Here is a 20833-nt window from a genome sequence, read left to right as displayed (position 1 = left end):
CAAGGGAGGCTATACTCAACTTAACACTTCTTCCTATAGCCCTTCCACTTCCCATCCCACTTGCAGGACGTGTCAGGAGCTCAGCCACTCTATCAGATACCAGAGAACCCCACATGGGAGGTGATCATAGGAAGCCAGGCTTCCACTGCCTGCAAAGTGACTTGCTTTATTAAGATAAATGTAATACACTTCTCTGCTTCCATCCAGAGAGGGAGAGCAAATTGTGTTTGAACAGCATAAAACTCCATCCATGAGCAGCATAGCAAGTACAAAGTGGAACTTTGCTTCCAGCCACCCACACTTATGCTCCCTCTCCACTGCCAGCCACTGCTGGAGCTTGTTGGGTTGATCTATCCATCTACCAAATGTCCTGCCCAGTGCCACTTTGGTATTGGCAGCCTAAAATTCACAGCTCACCATGTCTCACACCCTAAGGGCATGACACTTTTTGTCCCCTGGTCTTCTCTCCCCATTTATTTTCCCCACCTCTTACTCTGTGGCACCCAGAAGCTGCTGGAAACCAACCCAACACAAAGCAGACTTATGCCCAGGTTTCCCAGGAGATGGACCCCTCTCATGTGTCTGGACAGGTATTCAACACACACAAGTCTCACCCAGCAAGTTTCCAACAGCTGAAGGTGCCTCACTGACTTAGCAAACCTAAACCCCCCCAAACTTAGCAGAGGCAGAAGATGCTGAAATTCAGCTTTTCAGTGAGAAGAGCTGGCACAAGCTTCAGGCTTGGCAAAATAATTCTGCAAACATCCTTCTTTCCCTGAGCTGCTTTCCCCGAGTCTAGCTCCATCCACTGCTGCAAAGGGGGTTGAAAGAACTTCACGGCACCATCAGGATTCTCACCAGCCCCATCTCCCAGCCCATTAGAAAAGGGCCTTTAAAAATAGATGCGTGCTGCTGGGAGGGATTTTCTTCTGCAGGTGCCGCGCGTTCTGGCGCGAGATGAGATTCTAATCATAGCTGCTGCGCAGAGGGAAGGGTTCAGAGTTGAGCTGCACGGCAGCAGCCTCATTTTCACAGCAATATCGTGATGTTCTCTGGGTGTCAGGGGGACACATATTGCTATCACTTCCCCACGCTGTGTTTGGAGATCAGCTGCAAAGAGCAGCGAGGAAGCACGCGGCTCTCACCGCTCCGCCGCGCCACGACAGCGCAGAGCAGCCTGTTTGGTGGCCTGGTGCATCTGCTCCGAGCTGAGCTCTGACAGCAACCAAGCTGCTCCCAGACAGCTTGTCCCATGGGGGAGAGGATCCCCGGCCTGGTGGATGCTCTTGCCTCCAGCTAGAGGGGTGAAGAGAGAGAGCTTCCCATCCCAGCCAGGGTGAGCAGAGAAATAGGAGCTCAGGGCTGCATTTCCCCAGCACACACACACCCCCACCAGGTGTCACACACTCACTGATGTGGCTCTGGACTCACCACTGAGCCCTGTCTCTTCCCCATCACAGCCCCATGCTGGCTCACTACAAACTACCCACGTCATAAGGCAATTTTTTCCCCCCAAATTACACAACTCCCCACATTTCTCTGACAGCAAGTTGCCACCACCCACTCAAGGTGTACAACCTGCCTGGCAGGTGAGTGCTCATTTTCTTTAGCTGGCTATCTCACCACAGTGCCAGCAGATGCTCCTGCTGAATGGGCTGTGCACCTTCTGCCAGGTCCCTTCATAAAAAAGCTGTCAGTCCCCAGGAGGAGAAGGTCCCTGCCAGAGCCCCAGCATCTGGATCTCTCAATGGAGCAGACTCAAAGCCTCAAGATGTGGGGTGATTTCTGACAAGGTCTCCCAACTTAGTCCAGCAAATGTGTCTACCATCTGCTGAACTTCACATGACTGAAATGCATGTGGGAATTGCATCACCAGCACACAGCACAGACAATAGCATCTTCTCCTTTTAGTTTTCCTCTTTCTTTGACACCATCTCTACTGAGCTATGCCCACTGCCTTCTGCCAGCTCCTACAATTAGGGCTGCTGGAGCTCTGTGGTTGTTCTCTCTTCCCCATTTCTTCACTCCCGTGCTTTCACAAGTTGGAGCCAAACCACTTACAATGTTCTGGAGAGGCAAAAGACATTAGCACCTTGTTTTCTGTTAAAGAATGTTTTCTTAATGAAGGTCAAAATAGCACTTCAAGGGCTCTCACCACCATGACCAAACCCTGGGAAAGCTCAAGGGGGGATGCACTTCATCCCAGCATCCATCTCCTTTGGCTCTTTTGCCTGTTGGTTCTTCCTCTTCAATGTGTATTTGCTCAGCCCTTGATTTTATGGAGGTGTTTCATGCTTAGCCTTTTTGCTGCAATATTAAAGCAACTAATCTCTACATTTCTCTTTAAGGACATGGAATCATCTGAAATCAGCCTGATCCAACAGGCTGGCAATGACTTATGGAAGGATGTGATCTTTTTGGGATGCCTGAACCCATTCCAGAGAAGGGCCATGAGGATGATCAGAGGGCTGGAGCAACTCTCCTATGAGGACAGACTGAAGGAGTTGGGGCTGTTCAGTCTGGAGAAAAGAAAGCTCCCAGGTGACCTTATTGTGGCCTTCCAGTATCTGAAGGGGGCCTACAAGAAGGCTGGGGAAGGACTTCTCAAGATATCAGGTAGTGATAGGACTAGGGGGAATGGAATGAAGCTGGAGGTGGGGAGATTCAGACTGGATGTGAGGAAGAAGTTCTTCCCCATGAGAGTGGTGAAGCCCTGGAATGGGTTGTCCAGGGAGGTGGCTGAGGCTCTGGGCAGCCTGATCTAGTGTGGGGTGTCCATGCCTATGGCAGGGGGTTTGGAACTAGATGACCCTTGTGGTCACTTCCAACCCTGGCTGATTCTGTGATTCTGTGATTCCAGGTCAGCCCTAAGCTGGGTAGCTGGATATCCAACATGGAGCATCTTTTCCACCAGCACCTGCCCGGGGGGCCTGGCAAATCCACCCAGGCTAACACATGTCTGCTCCCTGCAGGATCTTACAGAAGAGTCTGATAAAATCATGGGGAGAGAAGTGACATTCATCACCTGGAGCAGAGCAGCCACCACCTTATGCTTGAGAGGAACTTTTCAGAAACAAGCAGAGATTGTTGCTACATAACAATACCTTCGTGTTCCCTACACCATACCCACGGCCAGCAAAGCATAGATGACAGCAAAGTCACCCCAGCATGGCCACATTTCTGTGACATACCCAACAAGTGCACCCTTCCACACACGAGGATGTTTCAGCAGCTGCATGGCAGGGCTGGCAAACCCTGTCTCAGAGCTGCTCTGTGGTTGCCAGCAGCAAAGCTCCAAACCTCCCCCCACTTTGCAGCCCCGTATGCATTCTCTTCATGCATTTAATCCTGACAGCCCGAGTAAATTCTTCCTGAAAAGAAAAGAAACCCCTTGTTCCCCCTCCCCTGAGCTCCTGCTTCTTGCTAAATGCCATTAGAAGCTGAACCCACAATCACATCAGCCCTTGCTGAAGGTTGAAAGCACCTTGACTGTAATCCTGGTGTGGCACTAGATGGGGGAGGGGGAAAAAAAAAAGAGAAAAAAGAAAAGAAAAACCCAGATAGTTCCTTCGACTCCTCTGTCAGCTCTACTTTGCATCAAAATCTCCTTTGTATGTCACACAGTTATTAAAGTTGTGGATTGTGGCTCGGGGGGTGTGTGTGTGTGACCGGCTGTGCGTCTGCCTGTGCCTTGGAAACTGGGTCACCCGGAGAGCGCTCCGTGAAAACTCTGCCCCTGACAAATCCAGGCTGGCAAGACTTGCAGATACCCCTTATAAAGTCTTCATGCCTCCCATCATGTTTTGAAAGGAGCAAATGATACCACTTTCTCCTGGATTTTTCTATCTTTTATTCAGCAGCTTCCTGAGGTAAATGACCTTCGGCAGGCAAATCTAAGAGGAAGCTCCTATCTCCCCTGCTGTCTGCTCACTCTGAAATCATGACACACTCGGCTTTCATGAGGCTCTTTAGAAAACATTCCCTTTCTCCCAAGAGGAGCAGCTACCAAGGAGGGTAAACAGATCCCCAGATTTGGCTCCAACCACAGACCCAGCATTTTGTCACCCTTCTTTCTTCATCACAGCGCCAAGGATGCCAGGAAGACAAATCCCCAGTGAGGAGACCTCTATGGGAGTCTCCATGGTCAGAGAAGAGGGCTGCTCTCAAGCCATGGCACTTTCTAGCAGGCAGGCATCCTTTTATTTTCATCAGAGCTCTAAGTAACACACCTCAGGCAGTTTCTGTCTGAGGACAGGGGAAGTTTAGGCTTGAAGTGAGGAGAAAGTTCTTCACTGAGAGAGTTGTTAGCCATTGGAATGTGCTGCCCAGGGAGGTGGTGGAGTCACCAACCCTGGAGGCGTTCAAAAAGGGATTGGATGTGGCACTTGAAGCCATGGTTTAGTAGTCAGGAGGTGTTGGGTGACAGGTTGGACTTGATGATCTTTGAGGTCTTTTCCAACCTTATTGATTCTATGATTCCATGAGGGGAGACCATCTTGCTCTCTGCAACTAACTGACAGGAAATTGTAGTGAAGTGGGGGTCAGTCCATATAGTATCAAGTGAAAGAACAAGAGGAAATGGCCACAAGCTGCAGCAGGGGAGGTTTAGATTGGGTACTAGGAAAAATGTCTTTACTACAAGAGTGGTCAGGCATTGGAACAGGCTGCCCAGGGAGGTGGTGGAGTCTCCATCCTTGGCAGTATTCAAAAACCATGTAGATGTGACACTTTGGAACAAGGATTAGTGGGCATGGTGGTGTTGGATTGACAGTTGGACTCGATGGTCTTAGAGGTGTTTTCCAACCCTAACAATTCTGTGAATCCTATCACCCAGCTGCAGCAATGGGGCAGTGAGAGGCAGGGGCAGATGTGCAGAGCATAGAGCAGGGCTGGCCCAGCTCAGCACCCGGCAAGCTACAGGCTTGAGGCAGGGAACTGAAACTTGCTGAGTCTGTGCAGGTCAGAGAGATGTGGGCCACAGTCTCTTGAGAAGCAGAGCAGGGAAGACTCTGGGGTTTCTTATTAACAGCTCATTTTAATACTTACAGTGTCACTGAAGGGGTGGCAGAAAGAAACACCTTGACAGGGAGGGCTTTGCTGCTAAGGCAGAATTGCAAACAGGGCCCTGGGGGACAAACATTGCTTTTCCTTGAGCTTATTTCCCTTATAGAAAGAAAAGAAGAACTGGCCATGAGCAGGAGCAGTCATAGGAAAGGCATCAGAAGGATCTGACTTCAGATACACATATGCTGGCATGGGGAGGGCTGTTGGGAAGGATTTCAGAGTCCCAAGACGGGGGAAATGGAATTGAGGAAGAGAAAGTGCAGTTTTGACAGGCTCTGATCTAGGCTCCACTATCCTCTTGGTGCTGCTTCTCTCCAGTCTCCTCAAGCCCTCTCGGTGTCCTCTGGCTAATGTATTCAGCAGTGGGTTTAGGGGATCTCGGGAGGATGAATTGTCAGAGCGTCGGAAGCAGGCGATGGCAGGGGAATTACTGCTAATCCTTCTTGCGGGACACAACACTCCAAAGGATTTAAAGACTGTTTAAAGAAAAATGTAAAACGAAAGGACACCTCTCCCTTCTTTCATCTGTTTTTTGGGTTGGCCACTTGCTGCTGGCTGGGAGCTGAAAGAGAGAAAAGAGTCGTTTTGAGGAGGGGGAAAGGATGAGAGAGGAGAAGGAAAGATCAAGAGCGGTGATTAGGTCTGGAGCAAAGCCTATCTTACCCTCTCTGGGAGTGTAGGCTGCAATTAAATCTCTTTTGCCTAACAATGCCCCGTCGTTATTTGCATAGAGCTCGAGATGCGGTGATAAGGGAAGAAGAAGCTGCAGGCAGAGGAGGTTGGGGCTGTTCTCTTATCGCTGAGCTGCCGGCAGTGTTCAAAATCTTTTGGCTGGAGGAATATGGGTCTGAGCCCAGAGAAGAGGATGATCCTTTGCCTCAGCTGAGGATCTGAGTCCCTGCAGTCATGAGTGGCTCTTGAGGAGCTGTGATGGCAGGATTTTGGAAGTGGAGGGGACCCATACCCTCTCCCTCCTGTACACCTGATTTGTAGATGTGATCAAGACTGTTTTCATTGCCCCTTCAGCCCTGGCACAGATTCACTGAATCCCAGCACGGTGGGGGATGGAAGGGACCTATGGAGATCATGGGGTCCAGCCCTGCTGCTAAAGCAGGGTCACCCCAGAGCGGGTTGTCCATCAGTTCACAACACAGACTCTGTGTGTGAGAGGGACTCAGGCAGGCCAGGAGGAAGGGGCTATGTGCTGCTCATGGGAGATGGCTTAGGTATGGTAAGATATCTGGTGCCTTGGGACTGTCTCTCCTCCTATAACTTGTGTCCTGTGCTTCTGAGTTGCTCTGAGCAGAGTGAAGAAGAGCAAATTGTGACCTGGAGGATAGTTTTTTATGTGCCAGTTCACTCCTCCTGTATACTGGGTAGCCTGGTAGGCACGAATGGAGATCCGGGCTGGGCTAGCTTTGCCCTCCAGGGCTATGGCCCTGCAGAGATGCTAAAGTGCTTTCATCCCTGTCATCAGCCCCAGGTGAAGCCCCAAGGACTGCCAGGCTCAGCTGTGTCACCTGCAGAGCAAGGCTGGTACCCCTGTGATGCTCATTCCTATCCCACCTGCACAGATCCAGTTCTTAAACCAATACCTGCTCTGGACTGTGGGCCATGGGTGTAGAAGACATATTACAGAAGACATGTTCATGTCATGAGGTGGCCCAAAGCTGTAATTTGGGCAACTGGTAAATTAGGATGTGCTTTCAGGTGCAGAAATTTCATTTGCTAAAAGGGGAGGCTGTGGAGGAAAGCAAGGCAAGGGAACAGGAAGGGAAATGCTGTCAGGCTTCTCTGACAGTGATAGTAATAGATAAAATCACACTTTTTGCAGTCTGAGGTCATCCAGAGCATTGCAGAATGGGTTTAAGGCTCCCCTAATGAATATGTGAAGGCAGTCACATAGCAGACTTCAAGGGAAGAGTTTCATCCCTACATATATTTAAATGGTGACTCAGTCTCTCTTCTCCACATTGGTGGCAACTGCAGGTAATGAATGACAGCCCAGTCTAAGCTGGTGTTCAGGAGTTGGAGGAGAATGTGCAAAGCACCTTTTTCATTTAGGATGCCTCAGTATCATATTTCAAGAGGATCTCAGGAACAGTGTGGCCAGCAGGAGCAGGGAGGTCATTCTGCCCCTGTGCGCAGCACTGGTTAGGCCACACCTTGAGTCCTGTGTCCAGTTCGAGGCCCTCAGTTTAGGAAAGATGTTGAGTTGCTGGAAGGTGTCCAGAGAAGGGCAACAAAGCTGGGAAGGGGTTTGGAGCACAAGGCCTATGAAGAGAGGCTGAGGGAGCTGGGGTTGCTTAGCCTGGAGAAGAGGAGGATCAGAGGAGACCTTATTGCTCCCTACAACTACCTGAAGGGAGGTTGTAGCCAGGTGGGGGTTGGTCTCTTCTCCTGTGCAGCCAGCACCAGAACAAGAGGACACAGTCTCAAGCTGCTCCAGGCAAGGTTTAGGCTGGATGTTAGGAAGAAGTTCTCCATAGAAAGAGAGATTGGCCATTGGAATGTGCTGCCCAGGGAGATGGTGGAGTCACCATCATTGGAGGCGTTTTGGAAGAGACTGGATGGGGTGCTTGGTGCCATGGTTTAGTTGATTAGATGGTGTTGGATGATAGGTTGGACTCGATGATCTCAAAGGTCTCCTCCAGCCTGGTTAATTCTATTCTATTCTCTCAGGAAGAAAACACCAGGGTGTGTTACAGGTCCCAAATCTCAGCTTTCCCCAGCAAGACTGGCTGAACCTTGCAAAATTACCTCCCTCTTCTCAGGAGTGAAGGAATAAGAGACCTTAGCTGCCTTAGCTGCCCTTTGAATAGACCCTGTTGTGTAAAAAAAAGAAAGCCTGATTAAAAAGCAACTTTTCAGAGGTACTGATTTCAAAAGAGTTTTTTTATCTCCATTATGCACAAGCGACTCACTTAGAGGCTCAGCACGAAACTTCTAGGTGCTTCAGGCTATTGGTGCTGGAAACCCTGGGACCAAGCCACCTCCAAGCAGCTCAGATTCACCCAGCTGATAAATTATGTCCACTTTCTCCAAAGCTCCTGCCTTAACCACTTTCCTGTATTTTTTAATTCCTTTTTTCTCCCCTTCTTCTTGGTTTTCAAGGCTTCTAACCGAGCTGTCCTCAATTATGCAGTGTTTCTGTGCTCGCAGCAGCACAGGGAGGTTCAGGCTGGTGGATTATTGACTTTGCCCTCTACCTGACCTTGAAGCTAAGGCAGGTTAGCTCTGCTAGCAGATGGGCTATTCTTCTGCAAATCATGCTTTGCTGTCATTTGTCCCAATTCTCAGCCTGAGCTGCTGTGGCAAAGAACAACTTGTTAAGGAATTGCTTCTTTCCTACCACGTTCAATTGCTCTCAGTCTCAGGCAGTTGGTATTGATTAACTGCACCTCCTCAAGAAGAGTTGCAAAAGGCACTTAGGGAAATTCATTTAGGGGATTCTTCAGTGGTTTTTACTGCCCCAATTACGTGTGTGATACAGCCAGGTGAAGGTTTTGCATGCAGAAGGTCAGGGTAAGAGCTGCCATGGAAATGGGATTTCAGTGTGGACCAAAGTTCTGCTTTTCAGCGTGGAATGGAAATGCAAAGATGTTGACTTGTCCCCCAAAAGGAAATCTGTGGATTTTAGCTGGAAACACTCTTACATTTGGGGTTTGTTTTGGGAGGTTACTCAGATTACTCTGTGTGGAGAAGAGAAGGCTCTGAGCAGACCTTATTGTGGCCTTCCAGGATTTAAGGAGCCCTACAAGGAAGCTGGCAAGGGACTTTTGAGGGTGTCAGGGAGTGATAGGACTGGGGGGAATGAAACAAAACCAGAAATGGGTAGATTCAGATTGGATGTTAGAAAGAAGTTTTTCCCCATGAGGGTGGTGAGAGACTGGCACAGGTTGCCCAGGGAGGTGGTGGAAGCCTCATCCCTGGAGGTTTTGAAGGCCAGGCTGGATGTGGCTGTGAGCAACCTGCTGTAGTGTGAGGTGTCCCTGCCCATGGCAGGGGTGTTGGAACTGGATGATCCTTGAGTGGCCTTCCAACCCTGACAATTCTACGATTCTATGATTATCTAAATAGAGAGACATTTCAAAATGAAAAGGTACTCTGAGAAACAAGGAAGTAAGCCTGAGCTGACTCTTCTTTATTGATCCTGTGGAGCTATTTAAGTTTTATTTTAAATCCTTATTCTCAGCCCCTCTGAAACACTGCAAAACCCACAAAGTGTCTATTCCAAGTCTGCAACCCCCTGCTCGACACCTTCATCAATGACCTGGATGAAAGGACAGAGCAGACCCTTAGACAGTTTGCTGAGGATACAAAACTGGGTGGAGCAGCTGACAACCCCTCAGGCTGTGCTACCAGTCAAGGAGACCTGGATTCATAGACTCATAGAATCAATAAGGTTGGAAAAGACCTCAAAGATCATCAAGTCCAACTTGTCACTCAAGGTCTCATGACTACTAAACCATGCTGGGCAGAGGAGAATTTCATGAAGTTCAGCCAGGGCACCTGGAGAGGAATAACTCTCTACACCAGTACAGCTCTGCAGAGAAGGACCCAGGAGTGCTGGTGGACAAGTTCACCATGAGCCAGCAATGCATCCTTGTGGTCAAGAAGGTCAATGGTCTCCTGGGGTGTATGAAGAAGAGTGTGGCCAGCAGGTTGAGGGAGATTCTCCCTCCCCTCTATTCTGCCACACTGAGGCCACATCTGGAGCAGTGTGTCCCATTCTGGGCTCCCCGGTTCAAGAGAGACAGGGAACTGCTGCAGAGAGTCCGATAAAGGCTACAATGATGATGAGGGAACTGGAGTATCTCTGTGAGGAGGAAAGGCTGAGAGACCTGGGGCTGTTTAGCCTGGAAAAGAGAAGACTGATCTGGGATCTTGTCAATGATACAAATACCTAAAGGGTGGGGATCAAGAGAATGGGGCCAGACTCCTTCCAGTGGTGCCCAGCAACAAGACAAGGGGCAGTGGGCACAAACTAGAGCACAGACAGTTCCATCTAAACAACACTAAACTTCTGCTGGAACAATTTCTGTTCTATATATTCACTCTGCCACCTCATTAAATGACATAAGCCACCTACAAAATAGCATCTCCCAAAGGACAAACACTCCTCCAGAAAAGTTCCTACCTGTTCCTGTCAAGTACCACTCAGTCCAGAGACAGCAGCTGCTCTTTCTGGTGTTGTTGATTTTTCAACTGGCAGAGGAAGGCTGTGCTGATACCTGGGGAGGTCAAGGGAGCAGTGAGGTGGTGCTGCTGCTGCAGCCAGCCAGAGCCAGGCAGGCAGCAATGCAAATGGCTCTAGCTTTCAGCTTTTGCATAACGTCTGTGCTGCCGTGTGGAGACCACAAATGCAATCACAATAATGAGGGGGTTTCTTGGTTCAGAGCCCTCTCTGCAAACCACTTCTTGGCAAAGATGCCAACACATCATGATGGCCTGCCTCTGAGGCATCACCCTCTGTAACACAAGTAAGACCAGAGCTTCACCACTACTGATTTTTAACACAGGTCAAATTAAGCAAGTAGTGAAATCAGGGCACATCCCCCTCCACAAATGAAATTGAATAGCTTGGATGCCACAGCCTTTTGGAGCTTCATCTCCATCTGGTTTTATGACCTGGGTAAAATAGATGCTTTAATAACTGGAACATGTTCAGCTGTTTACAGGAGAGATGGATGCAGTGCAGACCTGCACGGGGGTTTGGTTGGCTGCTCATTTATTCACCCAAATGAGTAAATAATATCAAAGCAACCTGCTGCACAGTGAACATTTTCAGACAGAAATGCATTCCAGAATGTTTGGAGACACAGAATCATAGAACCATAGAATCATAGAATGGTTTGGATTGGAAAGAACCTTACAGATCCCTAGACGGGATCCCATGGGCAAGGACACCTTCCATGAGACCAGGCTGCTCAAGGCCTCATCCAGCCTGGCCTTGAACACAATCAGGGAGGGGACATCCACAACCTTTTCCTTCCTAGACTCATAAACCACAAAGAATGGAAAGCAGGCACAGCCAGGGCAGGTTCATGGCCCCTTGGGATGTGCCAAGGTGAAGGTTGGGAGCTGCTCACCCAGCAGAGCTCGCAGCTGCCCGGATGGACACTGTGGTGCTTGGCACCTAGGTCCCCTATAAAAGTGCTCATGTCACAGCCAGCCTGTCCTCCTGAGCTTCCTTGTGCCAGACAGCAGACAAAAATAATCCTGGTTTTGTTACTGAAGATCTCAGCAGTAAAGCAAATGAGCTTGTGCCTTCAAAGCACCAACTACTGCTGAGACCGAGGGAAATCTCTGAACACATGGAGAGAAGCAGGACTGTGGGGTCTGCAGAGGTTGAACCTCTTCCAAACTCCCATGTTTTCTAAACACCTCAGGCTCCAGCCTCTGTCTCACTGTGCCTTCTCACTCTCACTTCCAGAAGCTATGATGTCTTTTGTGCTTTCTCCTGGGCAGTAAGAAAGCCTGGGGCAACTCACGTATCCATCTCTGCTGTGGAAGCTCTGAACAGGAAGAGAAGAACAAGTGATTCGTTCTTTTTTAAATGGTACAGGTGGGAGCCTCCTCTCAGAATCACTCCAGCTCTCCTAATGTTATTTTGATATTCAAGAAACACTCACTTTTTAACCAGTCTTAAACGCTTATTATAATGCCCAGAACCACTTGCAGGCTTTTTGAAACTGAGGATTATGCATACAATCAAGAATCACAGGACTCTGTGCTTTGTACCAGAAATACCTTTACACTGCATTGTTTGTACACTGTAGTGTTTTTAGGGGTGCCACAGAGAGCAAGAGGCAGCAAAGCAGCTTCAGTGCTGCTTAATTCAGAAGCAGTGAGACCCATCCCACTGAATTTTTTCCTTTTTTAGTTTCCCAGTTGAACTTGTAGCTGCTGAAATCTGGGCTAATGTTTGCTTTGCTCTCTCTGCTCTTCTCTAGCCTCAATCCAGGGAACCTCAACCTGTGCTGCACCCTTCACAGTATCACAGTGTAATAGTATCACTAAGGTTGGAAGAGACCTTGAGTATCATCGAGTCCAACCTGTCACCACAGACCTCATGACTAGACCATGGCACCAAGTGCCATGTCCAGTCTCCTCTTGAACACCTCTAGGGATGGTGACTCCACCACCTCCCTGGGCAGCACATTCCAATGACCAATGACTCTCTTAGTGAAGAACTTTCTCCTCACCTCGAGCCTTCCCCACCTCCAGCAGCCCCTGCCCATGGCTGAGGAGCCAGGGCTGCTGGTGAGGTGCTGAGCACTGGCTCAGGACCTGTCAGTCACAGATGAGGTGAGGAGCACCTCCCTGTGGGACTTGGTGCAACAGCGCTCAGCAGGTGCACAGCAAACTCACTGTGCAGGTGAACACAGCACAGAGCTTTGTTTTATTAAACCCCCAGAGAGGTCTGTGGGGCTTTTGGTGGTGTTATCCCAACACACTGCTGAGCCAGCTCAGAGCAGAAATTGTGATCCAGCTTCTGCCAGGACAAGCCCTGTGCAGGAATTAGCTTTTCCTCATTCCCAAATAATGTTGGATGTTGGTCTCCTTTATCAGTGCCTTCCATGGAGATATTGCTGACTGCTGCTCAGGAAAGTGAGATGGATCAGGCCCTTTCTTCTGAATAAATATCAGATCTGATTCACCACTCAATTGCTTCTGTTTTACCTCTGTAGAACATCACTGATTATAGAAGGATTTGCAAGTATGAAACTAGAGTAATTCAGTGATTAATCCCAACCAAAGCCTTCTGTAAATAGAGAGCAATACTCCAGCACTACTCAGTATTAGATCCATCAGTGGAAGGCTCTGTAATATGACTCAATGGCATTTAGAATTCCCTTCCTTTATTCAGGGCAGGGTTGGGATATGTTTATTTTAGCTACCCCAAACTTTTCTCCTCTGTCTCTTCTCCTTGCAAAATGTCAGGGGCATTCTCAGTGAAACAAAGGCAAAACTCTTCCATCCTGTCACTGCCTTATTCAGCTCAGAAGCTGAGCCCTGGGAAAGGCTGACAACATGTTTCAAAGATGCCCACAAGGCCAGAAGCTGTCACAGTGTGAAGGGAGAATGAAGAGGGACTCTCAGTCCCATCATAGAATCATAGAAGGAGGGGGTTGGTCACTTCTCTCAGGCAAGCAGCACCACAACAAGAAGACACAGTCTCAAGCTGCGCTAGGGGAAGTTTAGGCTGGAGGTGAGGAGAAAGTTCTTCACTGAGAGAATCATTAGTCATTGGAATGTGCTGCCCAGAGAGGTGGTGGAGTCCCCATCCCTGGAGGTGTTCAAGACAGGATTGGAAGTGGCACTTGGTGCCATGATTTAGTAGTCATGAGGTCTGTGGTGACAGGTTGGACTTGATGATCTTTGAGGTCTCTTCCAGCCTTGGTGATTCTGTGTGTGTGTGTGTGTGACTGGAAAGCACTTCTGGAGATCATTGAGTCCAACCCCCCTGCCAAAGCAGGGTCACTGAGGGCAGGCCCCATGGAACATGTCTAGGCAGGTTTTGAAAGTCTTCAGAAAAGGAGAACCTACAACCTCTCTGTCCAGTTTGCTCCAGGGCTCTGTCACCCTCAAAGTAAAGAAGTTTTTCCTTATGTTGAGGTGGAGCCTCCTGTGTTCCAGTTTGTATTCATTGCCCCTTGTCTTATTACCAGGCACCACTGAAAAGAGCCTGGCCCCATCTTCTTAACACACACCCTTCAGATATTTGTGAGCATTAATCAGATCCCCTCACAGTTTTCTGCTCTCCAGGCTAAACAGCCTCAGGCCCAACACTAGACCCAAATATATCCATTGCATCCCAAGGGCTGGAGGCTCCTACAGCACCTTCCAGAGAGAGTAAAAACTTGGTCTATAGCTGGCTGTCTGCAGACATCAAAACTCTTTGCTCAAGCTCAGTTTGGCTTATGTAAGGCAGTCCCACATAGTGTACCCAGAAACAGTGGATGAGGAGAAGCAGCTGGAGTCAAGCAATGTCTTGATTTCAAGGGTTTCAAGCATTTCTATAGCTCCTTCTGGTCCCATTGATTTTTGGATCCCACCAGAAAACCTCAGACCACTCTCTCAAATGCTCTATGATCTGTTTATAAATAAAAGTTCCAGGGGATGGAAATATTTGGGTGTTTCAATGTTTGGTCTTGCTCCAAAGGAAACTGAAATAAACGTGGTAAGGAAATTTCCCACCAACAGCAACCTCTGGTGACCTAACTGCTCAGCTTCACTGAGTAGCTGCCAGGTGGTCTGTAGGGCTGTCAGGGCTCCCCAGTTCCCTCTGTAGGTTTTTTTCCCCCTAAGTTATGATACCTAAGGAGACAGACCCAAGCCTTTCAGAACCCAAATCTTGTTGCTGTTTCCCACCATTTTTAGAGCAAAGAATCTGTACCTTTGCCCTCCCCTGGAGATCCCAGGGTCCACCCAAAGCAAGAAACCCTGAAGTTCTACTGGGTGAATGGCTCCAGGTCCCAAATCTAGTTTCAGAGACAGGCAGATGTCAGTAAGAGCAGTCCTTCTATTCAACAACACATCAGACCTGTGTGGACTGCCTGACCAGCTTTGGGTGATGGCTACAAACACTGAGCTCAGGTATGTGCAGCACTTCCAGCTGTTGTCACTCCTTAGCTTGCACATTTCCTTGAGCAAGGGTGACCAGCAAGGCAGGTATCTTTGTAGTGTCTCCATCCACTTCCTCCAACTCTGAACAGCTACAGAGGGACCAGCTTCTGAGTACCAGCCATCAACTGAGGCCAGGAAGTGAGAGAGGATAGAAGTAATCTCTCCTTCTCTTCACATGAGCTTTACTTCCTCATGGTTCCATCTTTTGCCTTCGAGCAGGACTCCTGTCAGCTGCCTCCAGAAGATGTGCTTGCTTATCTCCTTGTTTTTCCACTCCAGGTAGGTGTTCCTCCTCAGGTAGCGGGACAGCCCCAGCCTCTGCCTCACCAAGGCCTTATTCACTTCTTCCAGTACAATCATGATGATTCCAGCCTTTCCTTCAACAAGCTGCCAGGACTGGGCAATGTCAAACTCAAAGCTACACCACTTACTTTCCAGAAAGTCGGTAGAGATGACTGCAATGACATTCCTGCTGCTCAGAAAGCCTTCTTGGATGATATTGGTGACAATGGGTACCCCTGGCAGGAAATCCCTGTAGTAAAGGCAAAGCTGGAAGGGAGGTGTTCCACCTTCCAAGGGTTCCACCAGCTCTTTCATCACCCATTCTTGGTCTTTGCTGGAGTGGATAACAAATGCATCATAGGTGTCACCCCTTTCTGCAGAGTGCTTGCATCCACTGAGCAGCACCAGTGAGTAGTACAGCTGGAAATAGTACTTGTAAATCAGGATGAGGAACCCCACTGCAGCGACCAGCATGATGACTGAGGATGAGACCATGCTGGGATTGATGTGGCAGGAGGAGAGGTCAAAGCTCGACAGGCTGACGTTCTTCACGTACGCAGGCATGTGGCAGGTCATCAGCTCCTTGTTCTGCAGTAGCTGCTGCTTTTCCTTCACCCATTTCAGAAAGCTCAGGTGTGTGCAAGAGCAATCAAAGAGGTTTTGAGAGATGTCTAACAGGACCAGGCTCCCAGGCAGGATTTCCAGGGCCGAGTCCAGCAGGACACTCAGCTGGTTGTTGCTGAAGTCCAGGACTGTGAGGGCTTGGAGTGGCTTATAGACTGCAGGATCAAAGGTCAGTAGCTTATTGTTGCTGATGTTTAGCTCTTTCAATTCAGAGAGGGCATCAAATGTGCTTTGATCCACATGCACCAATTTGCAACTTGAAATATCCAGGGTGTGGAGGTGACTTAGGTTTTTGAAGCTGTTGTCCAGTCTGTTGTTCTCAAAGGAGTTGCCTGCCATCTTGAGCACCCGCAGGGAGTTCAGGCCACAAAAGGCACACTGGGATTTAACATGAGTTTTGGTGTAGGAAATGTCAAGGTAAATGAGTTTCTGAAGGGACAGAAAGACAGGGTAGGTGCCAGGACCTAATAACTTTGTGTGCTGGAAGTCCAAATACAACAAATTCTTCACGTTGTGGAAATCTCCGCTCACGCTGATGTCAGAATTGAAGCTTAGGTTCAGATGTTGCAAGTTTGGGCAGCCAGGAAACCGAGGGGAGCAGCAGCTAGTGAAGGAGAGTCGATTCTCACTCAAGTCCATGACCTCCAGGTTCTTTAGGCTCTGAAAATTCTGCTGGAAGCTATTGAGGTGCTTGCTCTGGGTAATACGAAGCACTCTCAGCTCCTTGAAAAGAGACAGCTTCACAGCAGGCACTTCCTTAAACTTGCATTTCTTGCATTCCAGCTGCTTCACTTGAGAGAGCACAGGAACCTCTGACACCTCTTCAATTCCAGTGTCCACCAAGCGAATACTGGAGACATTGCCTATGCAGTCAAAAAGAGTGTCTGTGTCATAGTCGAAGCTCCTGAAGCAGATTAAGACAAACTCCTGCATTTGTACCTGACACAGTCCACTCAAGAGTCCCCTCTGAAAGTCATTCAGTTTCTGACTGTCACTGAATTCTCCAACTATTAATCTCTTGACCTGTAAACCAGTCAGGCCTTGAAGAGAAGCGTGCATCACGCTGAAGTTCTCAAAAGAGGACCTTAGAACCAGCTCACCCAGGTGGATCTTTGCAAAGGATCCTGGCTCTATGTGTTTTATATTATTCAAGGAAAGCACCAGTGTGAGGTTGAGTCTGTTCACTTTCCCCAGGGCATCAAGGTCTCCTTTGGAGATATATGTGATCCTGTTGGAGGAAAAGCTCAAGTACCTGAGTGAGGCCAGGTTGGTGAAATAAGTGGGAAGCTTCAATGAAGCAATGCTGTTGTGGCCCAAATTCAGCTCCTGCAGGGTATGCAAATGTCCAATGGGTAGGTCAGTCAGGGAGGTTATGTTGGTTTCCACCAGCACTAGTTTCTTCAGAAGCACTAAGCCATAGAAGGCTTCTCTCCCCAGGTACTGGAGGGAATTGGCAGTTAAAATTAAGGTGGAAAGCTTCTGAAGACCCACAAAGGAGTTATCTTCTATTGTATGCAGCTGGCACCTGTTGGGCAGAAAAAGAGAATAAATGTCCATGAAACTCTGTCCCTTTCACGTGCACTAATGCTACAGCACCAAGGGCTGCTGCAACATGCTCAGGTTAAACCTCATGCTGAGGGCTGGTTTAGATTTACTGTGCTGGGCAGAGCCAGCACTCCTGAATGTGCCAAGGAAACCCTTCCACAGCAGAAGACCTCTCATCTTCTCCTTCCTCCCAAAATTTCATGTTCAATTGCAAAGCAAGAGACCTTGAGCCATGGCAAAGCTCAAAATTCCAGGCAGAAAGGGACCTAGGGGTACTGGTTGATAGTAGGCTGAACATGAACCATGCAGTGTGCCCGGGGGACCAAGAAGGCCAAAGGCATCCTGGCCTGTATCAGGAATAGTATGGCCAGCAGGGACAGGGAGGTCATTCTGCCCCTGTACACTGCACTGGTTAGGCCACACCTTGAGTCCTGTGTCCAGTTCTGGGCTCCTCAGGTTAGGAAAGATGTTGAGATGCTGGAGGGTGTCCAGAGAAGGGCAATAAAGCTGGGGAGAGGTTTGGAGCACAGCCCCTTTAGGAGAGGCTGAGGGAGCTGGGGTTGCTTAGCCTGGAGAAGAGGAGGAACAGGGGAGACCTTATTGCTGTCCACAACTACCTGAAGGGAGGTTGTAGCCAGGTGGGGGTTGATCTCTTCTCCCAGGCAATCAGCACCAGAACTAGAGGACACAGTCTCAAGATGCTCCAGGGGAGGTTTAGACTGGATGTTAGGAAGAAATTCTTCATAGAGAGATTGGCCATTGGAATGTGCTGCCTGGGTAGGTGGTGGAGTTGCCATTGTTGGAGGTGTTTAGGAGGAGACTGGATGGGGTGCTTGGTGCCATGGTTTAGTTGACTAGATGGTGTTGGATGATAGATTGGACTCGATGATCTCAAAGGTCTTTTCCAACCTGGTTAATTCTATTCTATTCTATTCTATTCTATTCTATTCTATTCTATTCTATTCTATTCTATTCTATTCTATTCTATTCTTCCTATCCTATCCTATCCTATCCTATCCTATCCTATCCTATCCTATCCTATCCTATCCTTACCCATTCTATTCCATTCTATTCAATGATCCCCCTCAGGTGGCTCAGTTGGTAGCACATCAGACCCTTAATGGGAAGGTCATGAGTTCAAGCCTGCAGTGGGCAGTAGTATCCTCCCTACTCTAGTCATGAGGTCTGTGGTGACAGGTTGGACTCAATGATCTTTGAGGTCTCTTCCAACCTTAGGAATACTGAATATTCTATTCTATTCTAATCCATGCAGGCAGCAGGAAAGAAGAATTCTAGCTTTCTGTTTAGGCCAAAGCAACATCATAATGACTATCATTAATGGGAGAGACAACCAGATACAGCACTCCCTTGCACCCTCAGAGCCTTGAGACTGCTTCCTCAGCCACACCTGGGCTGTCCCAGTGACACCAGCATGATGCAGCAGTGGCAAACCTCACAACTGTGTCAGCGTGGGAGCAGATTCCCAGACCACATTGGAGCTAAAAGAGAAAAGAAAGAGCAGGAAAAAAAAAAAAGAGATCTTCACTAAAAGAGATCTTTCTTGTGGGAAGATGGAGAATTTGAGACCCAAATCAATTCCACAGTGAATTCAAGCAAAATTGATTTTATAATCTAGCTGGTTGGTGATTTGCAACAAACCACTCAGCCACTGTGGAGCTGGAACTGTGATGGGGCTGAGTGACATTTTTCAGTGAAACAATTTACACAGAGAAACTGTTGTCTCAAGTCTCTGGCAATTACACATCAATTCATATTTGCTAATAACCCTCCCTCATCTCCTCCCCCAGATACGTGAGAAGGGAAGAGAGAATCTGTTGATATCTTAAAACAGCCTTTTAGAAAGCAAATGTACCTTCCCTTTATGGTTTTAAAACTGTGGTTATTAAAAGAGCTCACCCAAGATATTCTTCCTTGGAGTTTTTGTAACAGTGGAAAGTCTGACATTTTTCTTGTTCAGTGGGAAGTAAGACCTATTCCACCTCACATCCCAGTCCTGCCAGATCAGACTGACAGACCCAGGCCTGCAGTCAGTAGCTCCACTTGACCACAGAGATGTGTAGAGAAGCAGACCCAGGGATAAAGTCAAAGTCAAAAGCAATCAAGCAAACAACCAACAAACAAACAAACAAACAAGAAGAGCCAAGACCAACAGACCACAAAATAAGCAACCACAGCAGCCAAGCTGGTGAAGCAAGATTAACCAACACCCCCATAAAAGAGCTCATTACCTTGAAAGATCCAGAAGCTGCAGTTCAGGGACTGATGAAAAATATTTGGACCCCAGTGAATTCAGATTGCTGAAACTGAGATCCAGGTTCTGGGTGGTATTTGGGACTTGAGCAGGAACTCCAGAGATGTTCAGCCCTGTGCATCTGAAAGTTTTATTAGGGATGACCTGTAACAGTGGCAGAACCAATCACGGTCGACATCTGCTCTTCATGATGTGCCAGAAAATTAGGCAGTCAGGAAAGCAGGAGCAGAAGGACCCACTGATTTCATAACTAAGCTGCCCTGGGGTTTAAAAAATCCACTGATATATCCTAAAGCTTCTTTCCCACCACTAACAGAACCAGTCCTACCCCCCACCAAGAGCCACACTTCTTGATTGAAGTAGGTGAAAACTACAGGACAGTGCTCCTGGAGGCTATGGATGAACCAGTGGCAACCTCTGAGGCAGCCAGGAAAACAAACACACAAGGATGCATTGCACATCCAGGATCAGCTCTCAGCTTTGCTCCTAGCCCAAGACATTCTGTTGTTAACAATGGTCATTAGAAGTCTGCAAAAGGCAGTTGGGTAGTTGGGGTGCTGATGAAATCACCAGTACAGTTCAGGAGAAAATAAAGTTGCTGAAAGTATAGACAAGGCTTGAATCTCTTCCAAGGGAAACATAATCTATTAGATTAACTGTACTGCAGTAACCCCAGAGGTACAGAAGGCCAGCACGAAGAAGCAGTTCCTGCTGTTGCTGGGTCTGCTTCTCAGATGTTTTTGAGACCGGCATTCACTTCAAATACTTCAATTACCTTGGTAACAGCCTTGGAAAAAAAGATGGGCTTTCATAAGACAGCTAACACACAACAGACTTAATGCACAAATCTCCCAAGCAGAAGGAAAAGTTGCACCAGAGAAACAGAAGGATTTTGTGCTCATTTAGAGATCACGTACCTCCAAACAGGGATTGAGGAGGCAGCCTGCCAGCTGTGATGGGATGAGAACCAGCTGCAGCAGCACCAGGAGTGTCCAGAGGGGAAGAGCTCCTCTCCTGGGCATCTTCAGGAGGCCAGGCATGCAGCATGGGTGTCACTGGAGGACCTGAAGCTAGCAACCTCCTGCAATGCCGAGTGTTGCGTTTCACCACTCCTGCTTCTCACTGTCTGCCACTGAGAGTTGCAGAAAAGAAGGAGGGAAGTGAAACTGCTGCCTGGTTTGTGGACATCCTCTGAGTGAACTGCTCTGCTTGCAATTGGTTGTGGTTTGGTTTTTTAAAGAAAATGTGTGCAACACTACAATCAAGAAAGTAAGTAATAGATAGTTTGAATAGAAATTAAAGAGGAATATAGAATCATAGAATCACCAAGGTTGGAAGAGGCCTCAAAGATCATCAAGTCCAACCTGTCACCACAGACCTCATGACTAAACCATGGCACCAAGTGCCACATCC

The 20833-nt window shown here is 48.3% G+C and overlaps 1 protein-coding gene across 1 annotated transcript; it reads right to left on the bottom strand.

Annotated features, from left to right (window-relative positions):
• Positions 1 to 14115: 14115 nt before the first annotated feature.
• On the bottom strand, positions 14116 to 20460 carry TLR4 (toll like receptor 4). The gene is made up of 3 exons (XM_068155638.1): positions 20338 to 20460; positions 19398 to 19564; positions 14116 to 17128 (listed from the first exon to the last, which is right to left on the bottom strand). Exons 1-3 carry the CDS (start codon positions 20458 to 20460, stop codon positions 14869 to 14871), a joined length of 2550 nt encoding a protein of 849 aa, XP_068011739.1. The 3' UTR covers positions 14116 to 14868.
• Positions 20461 to 20833: the final 373 nt, after the last annotated feature.

This window comes from Melanerpes formicivorus, unplaced genomic scaffold, assembly GCF_026170545.1.
Source record: "Melanerpes formicivorus ecotype bairdi unplaced genomic scaffold, bMelFor1.0.p_v2 SCAF_33, whole genome shotgun sequence".
NCBI lineage: Eukaryota > Metazoa > Chordata > Aves > Piciformes > Picidae > Melanerpes > Melanerpes formicivorus.
This window is presented reverse-complemented; position numbering and strand designations above follow the sequence as displayed.

Excerpts from the sequence above, each read along its gene's own strand:
- TLR4 (XM_068155638.1), bottom strand. The coding sequence starts at position 20,460 with ATGCCTGGCCTCCTGAAGATGCCCAGGAGAGGAGCTCTTCCCCTCTGG. Across the intron at positions 19,565-20,337 it reads TCCTCAATCCCTGTTTGGAG|GTCATCCCTAATAAAACTTT; the intron begins GTACGTGATCTC and ends CCACTGTTACAG. Across the intron at positions 17,129-19,397 it reads CAGCTTCTGGATCTTTCAAG|GTGCCAGCTGCATACAATAG; the intron begins GTAATGAGCTCT and ends TCTGCCCAACAG.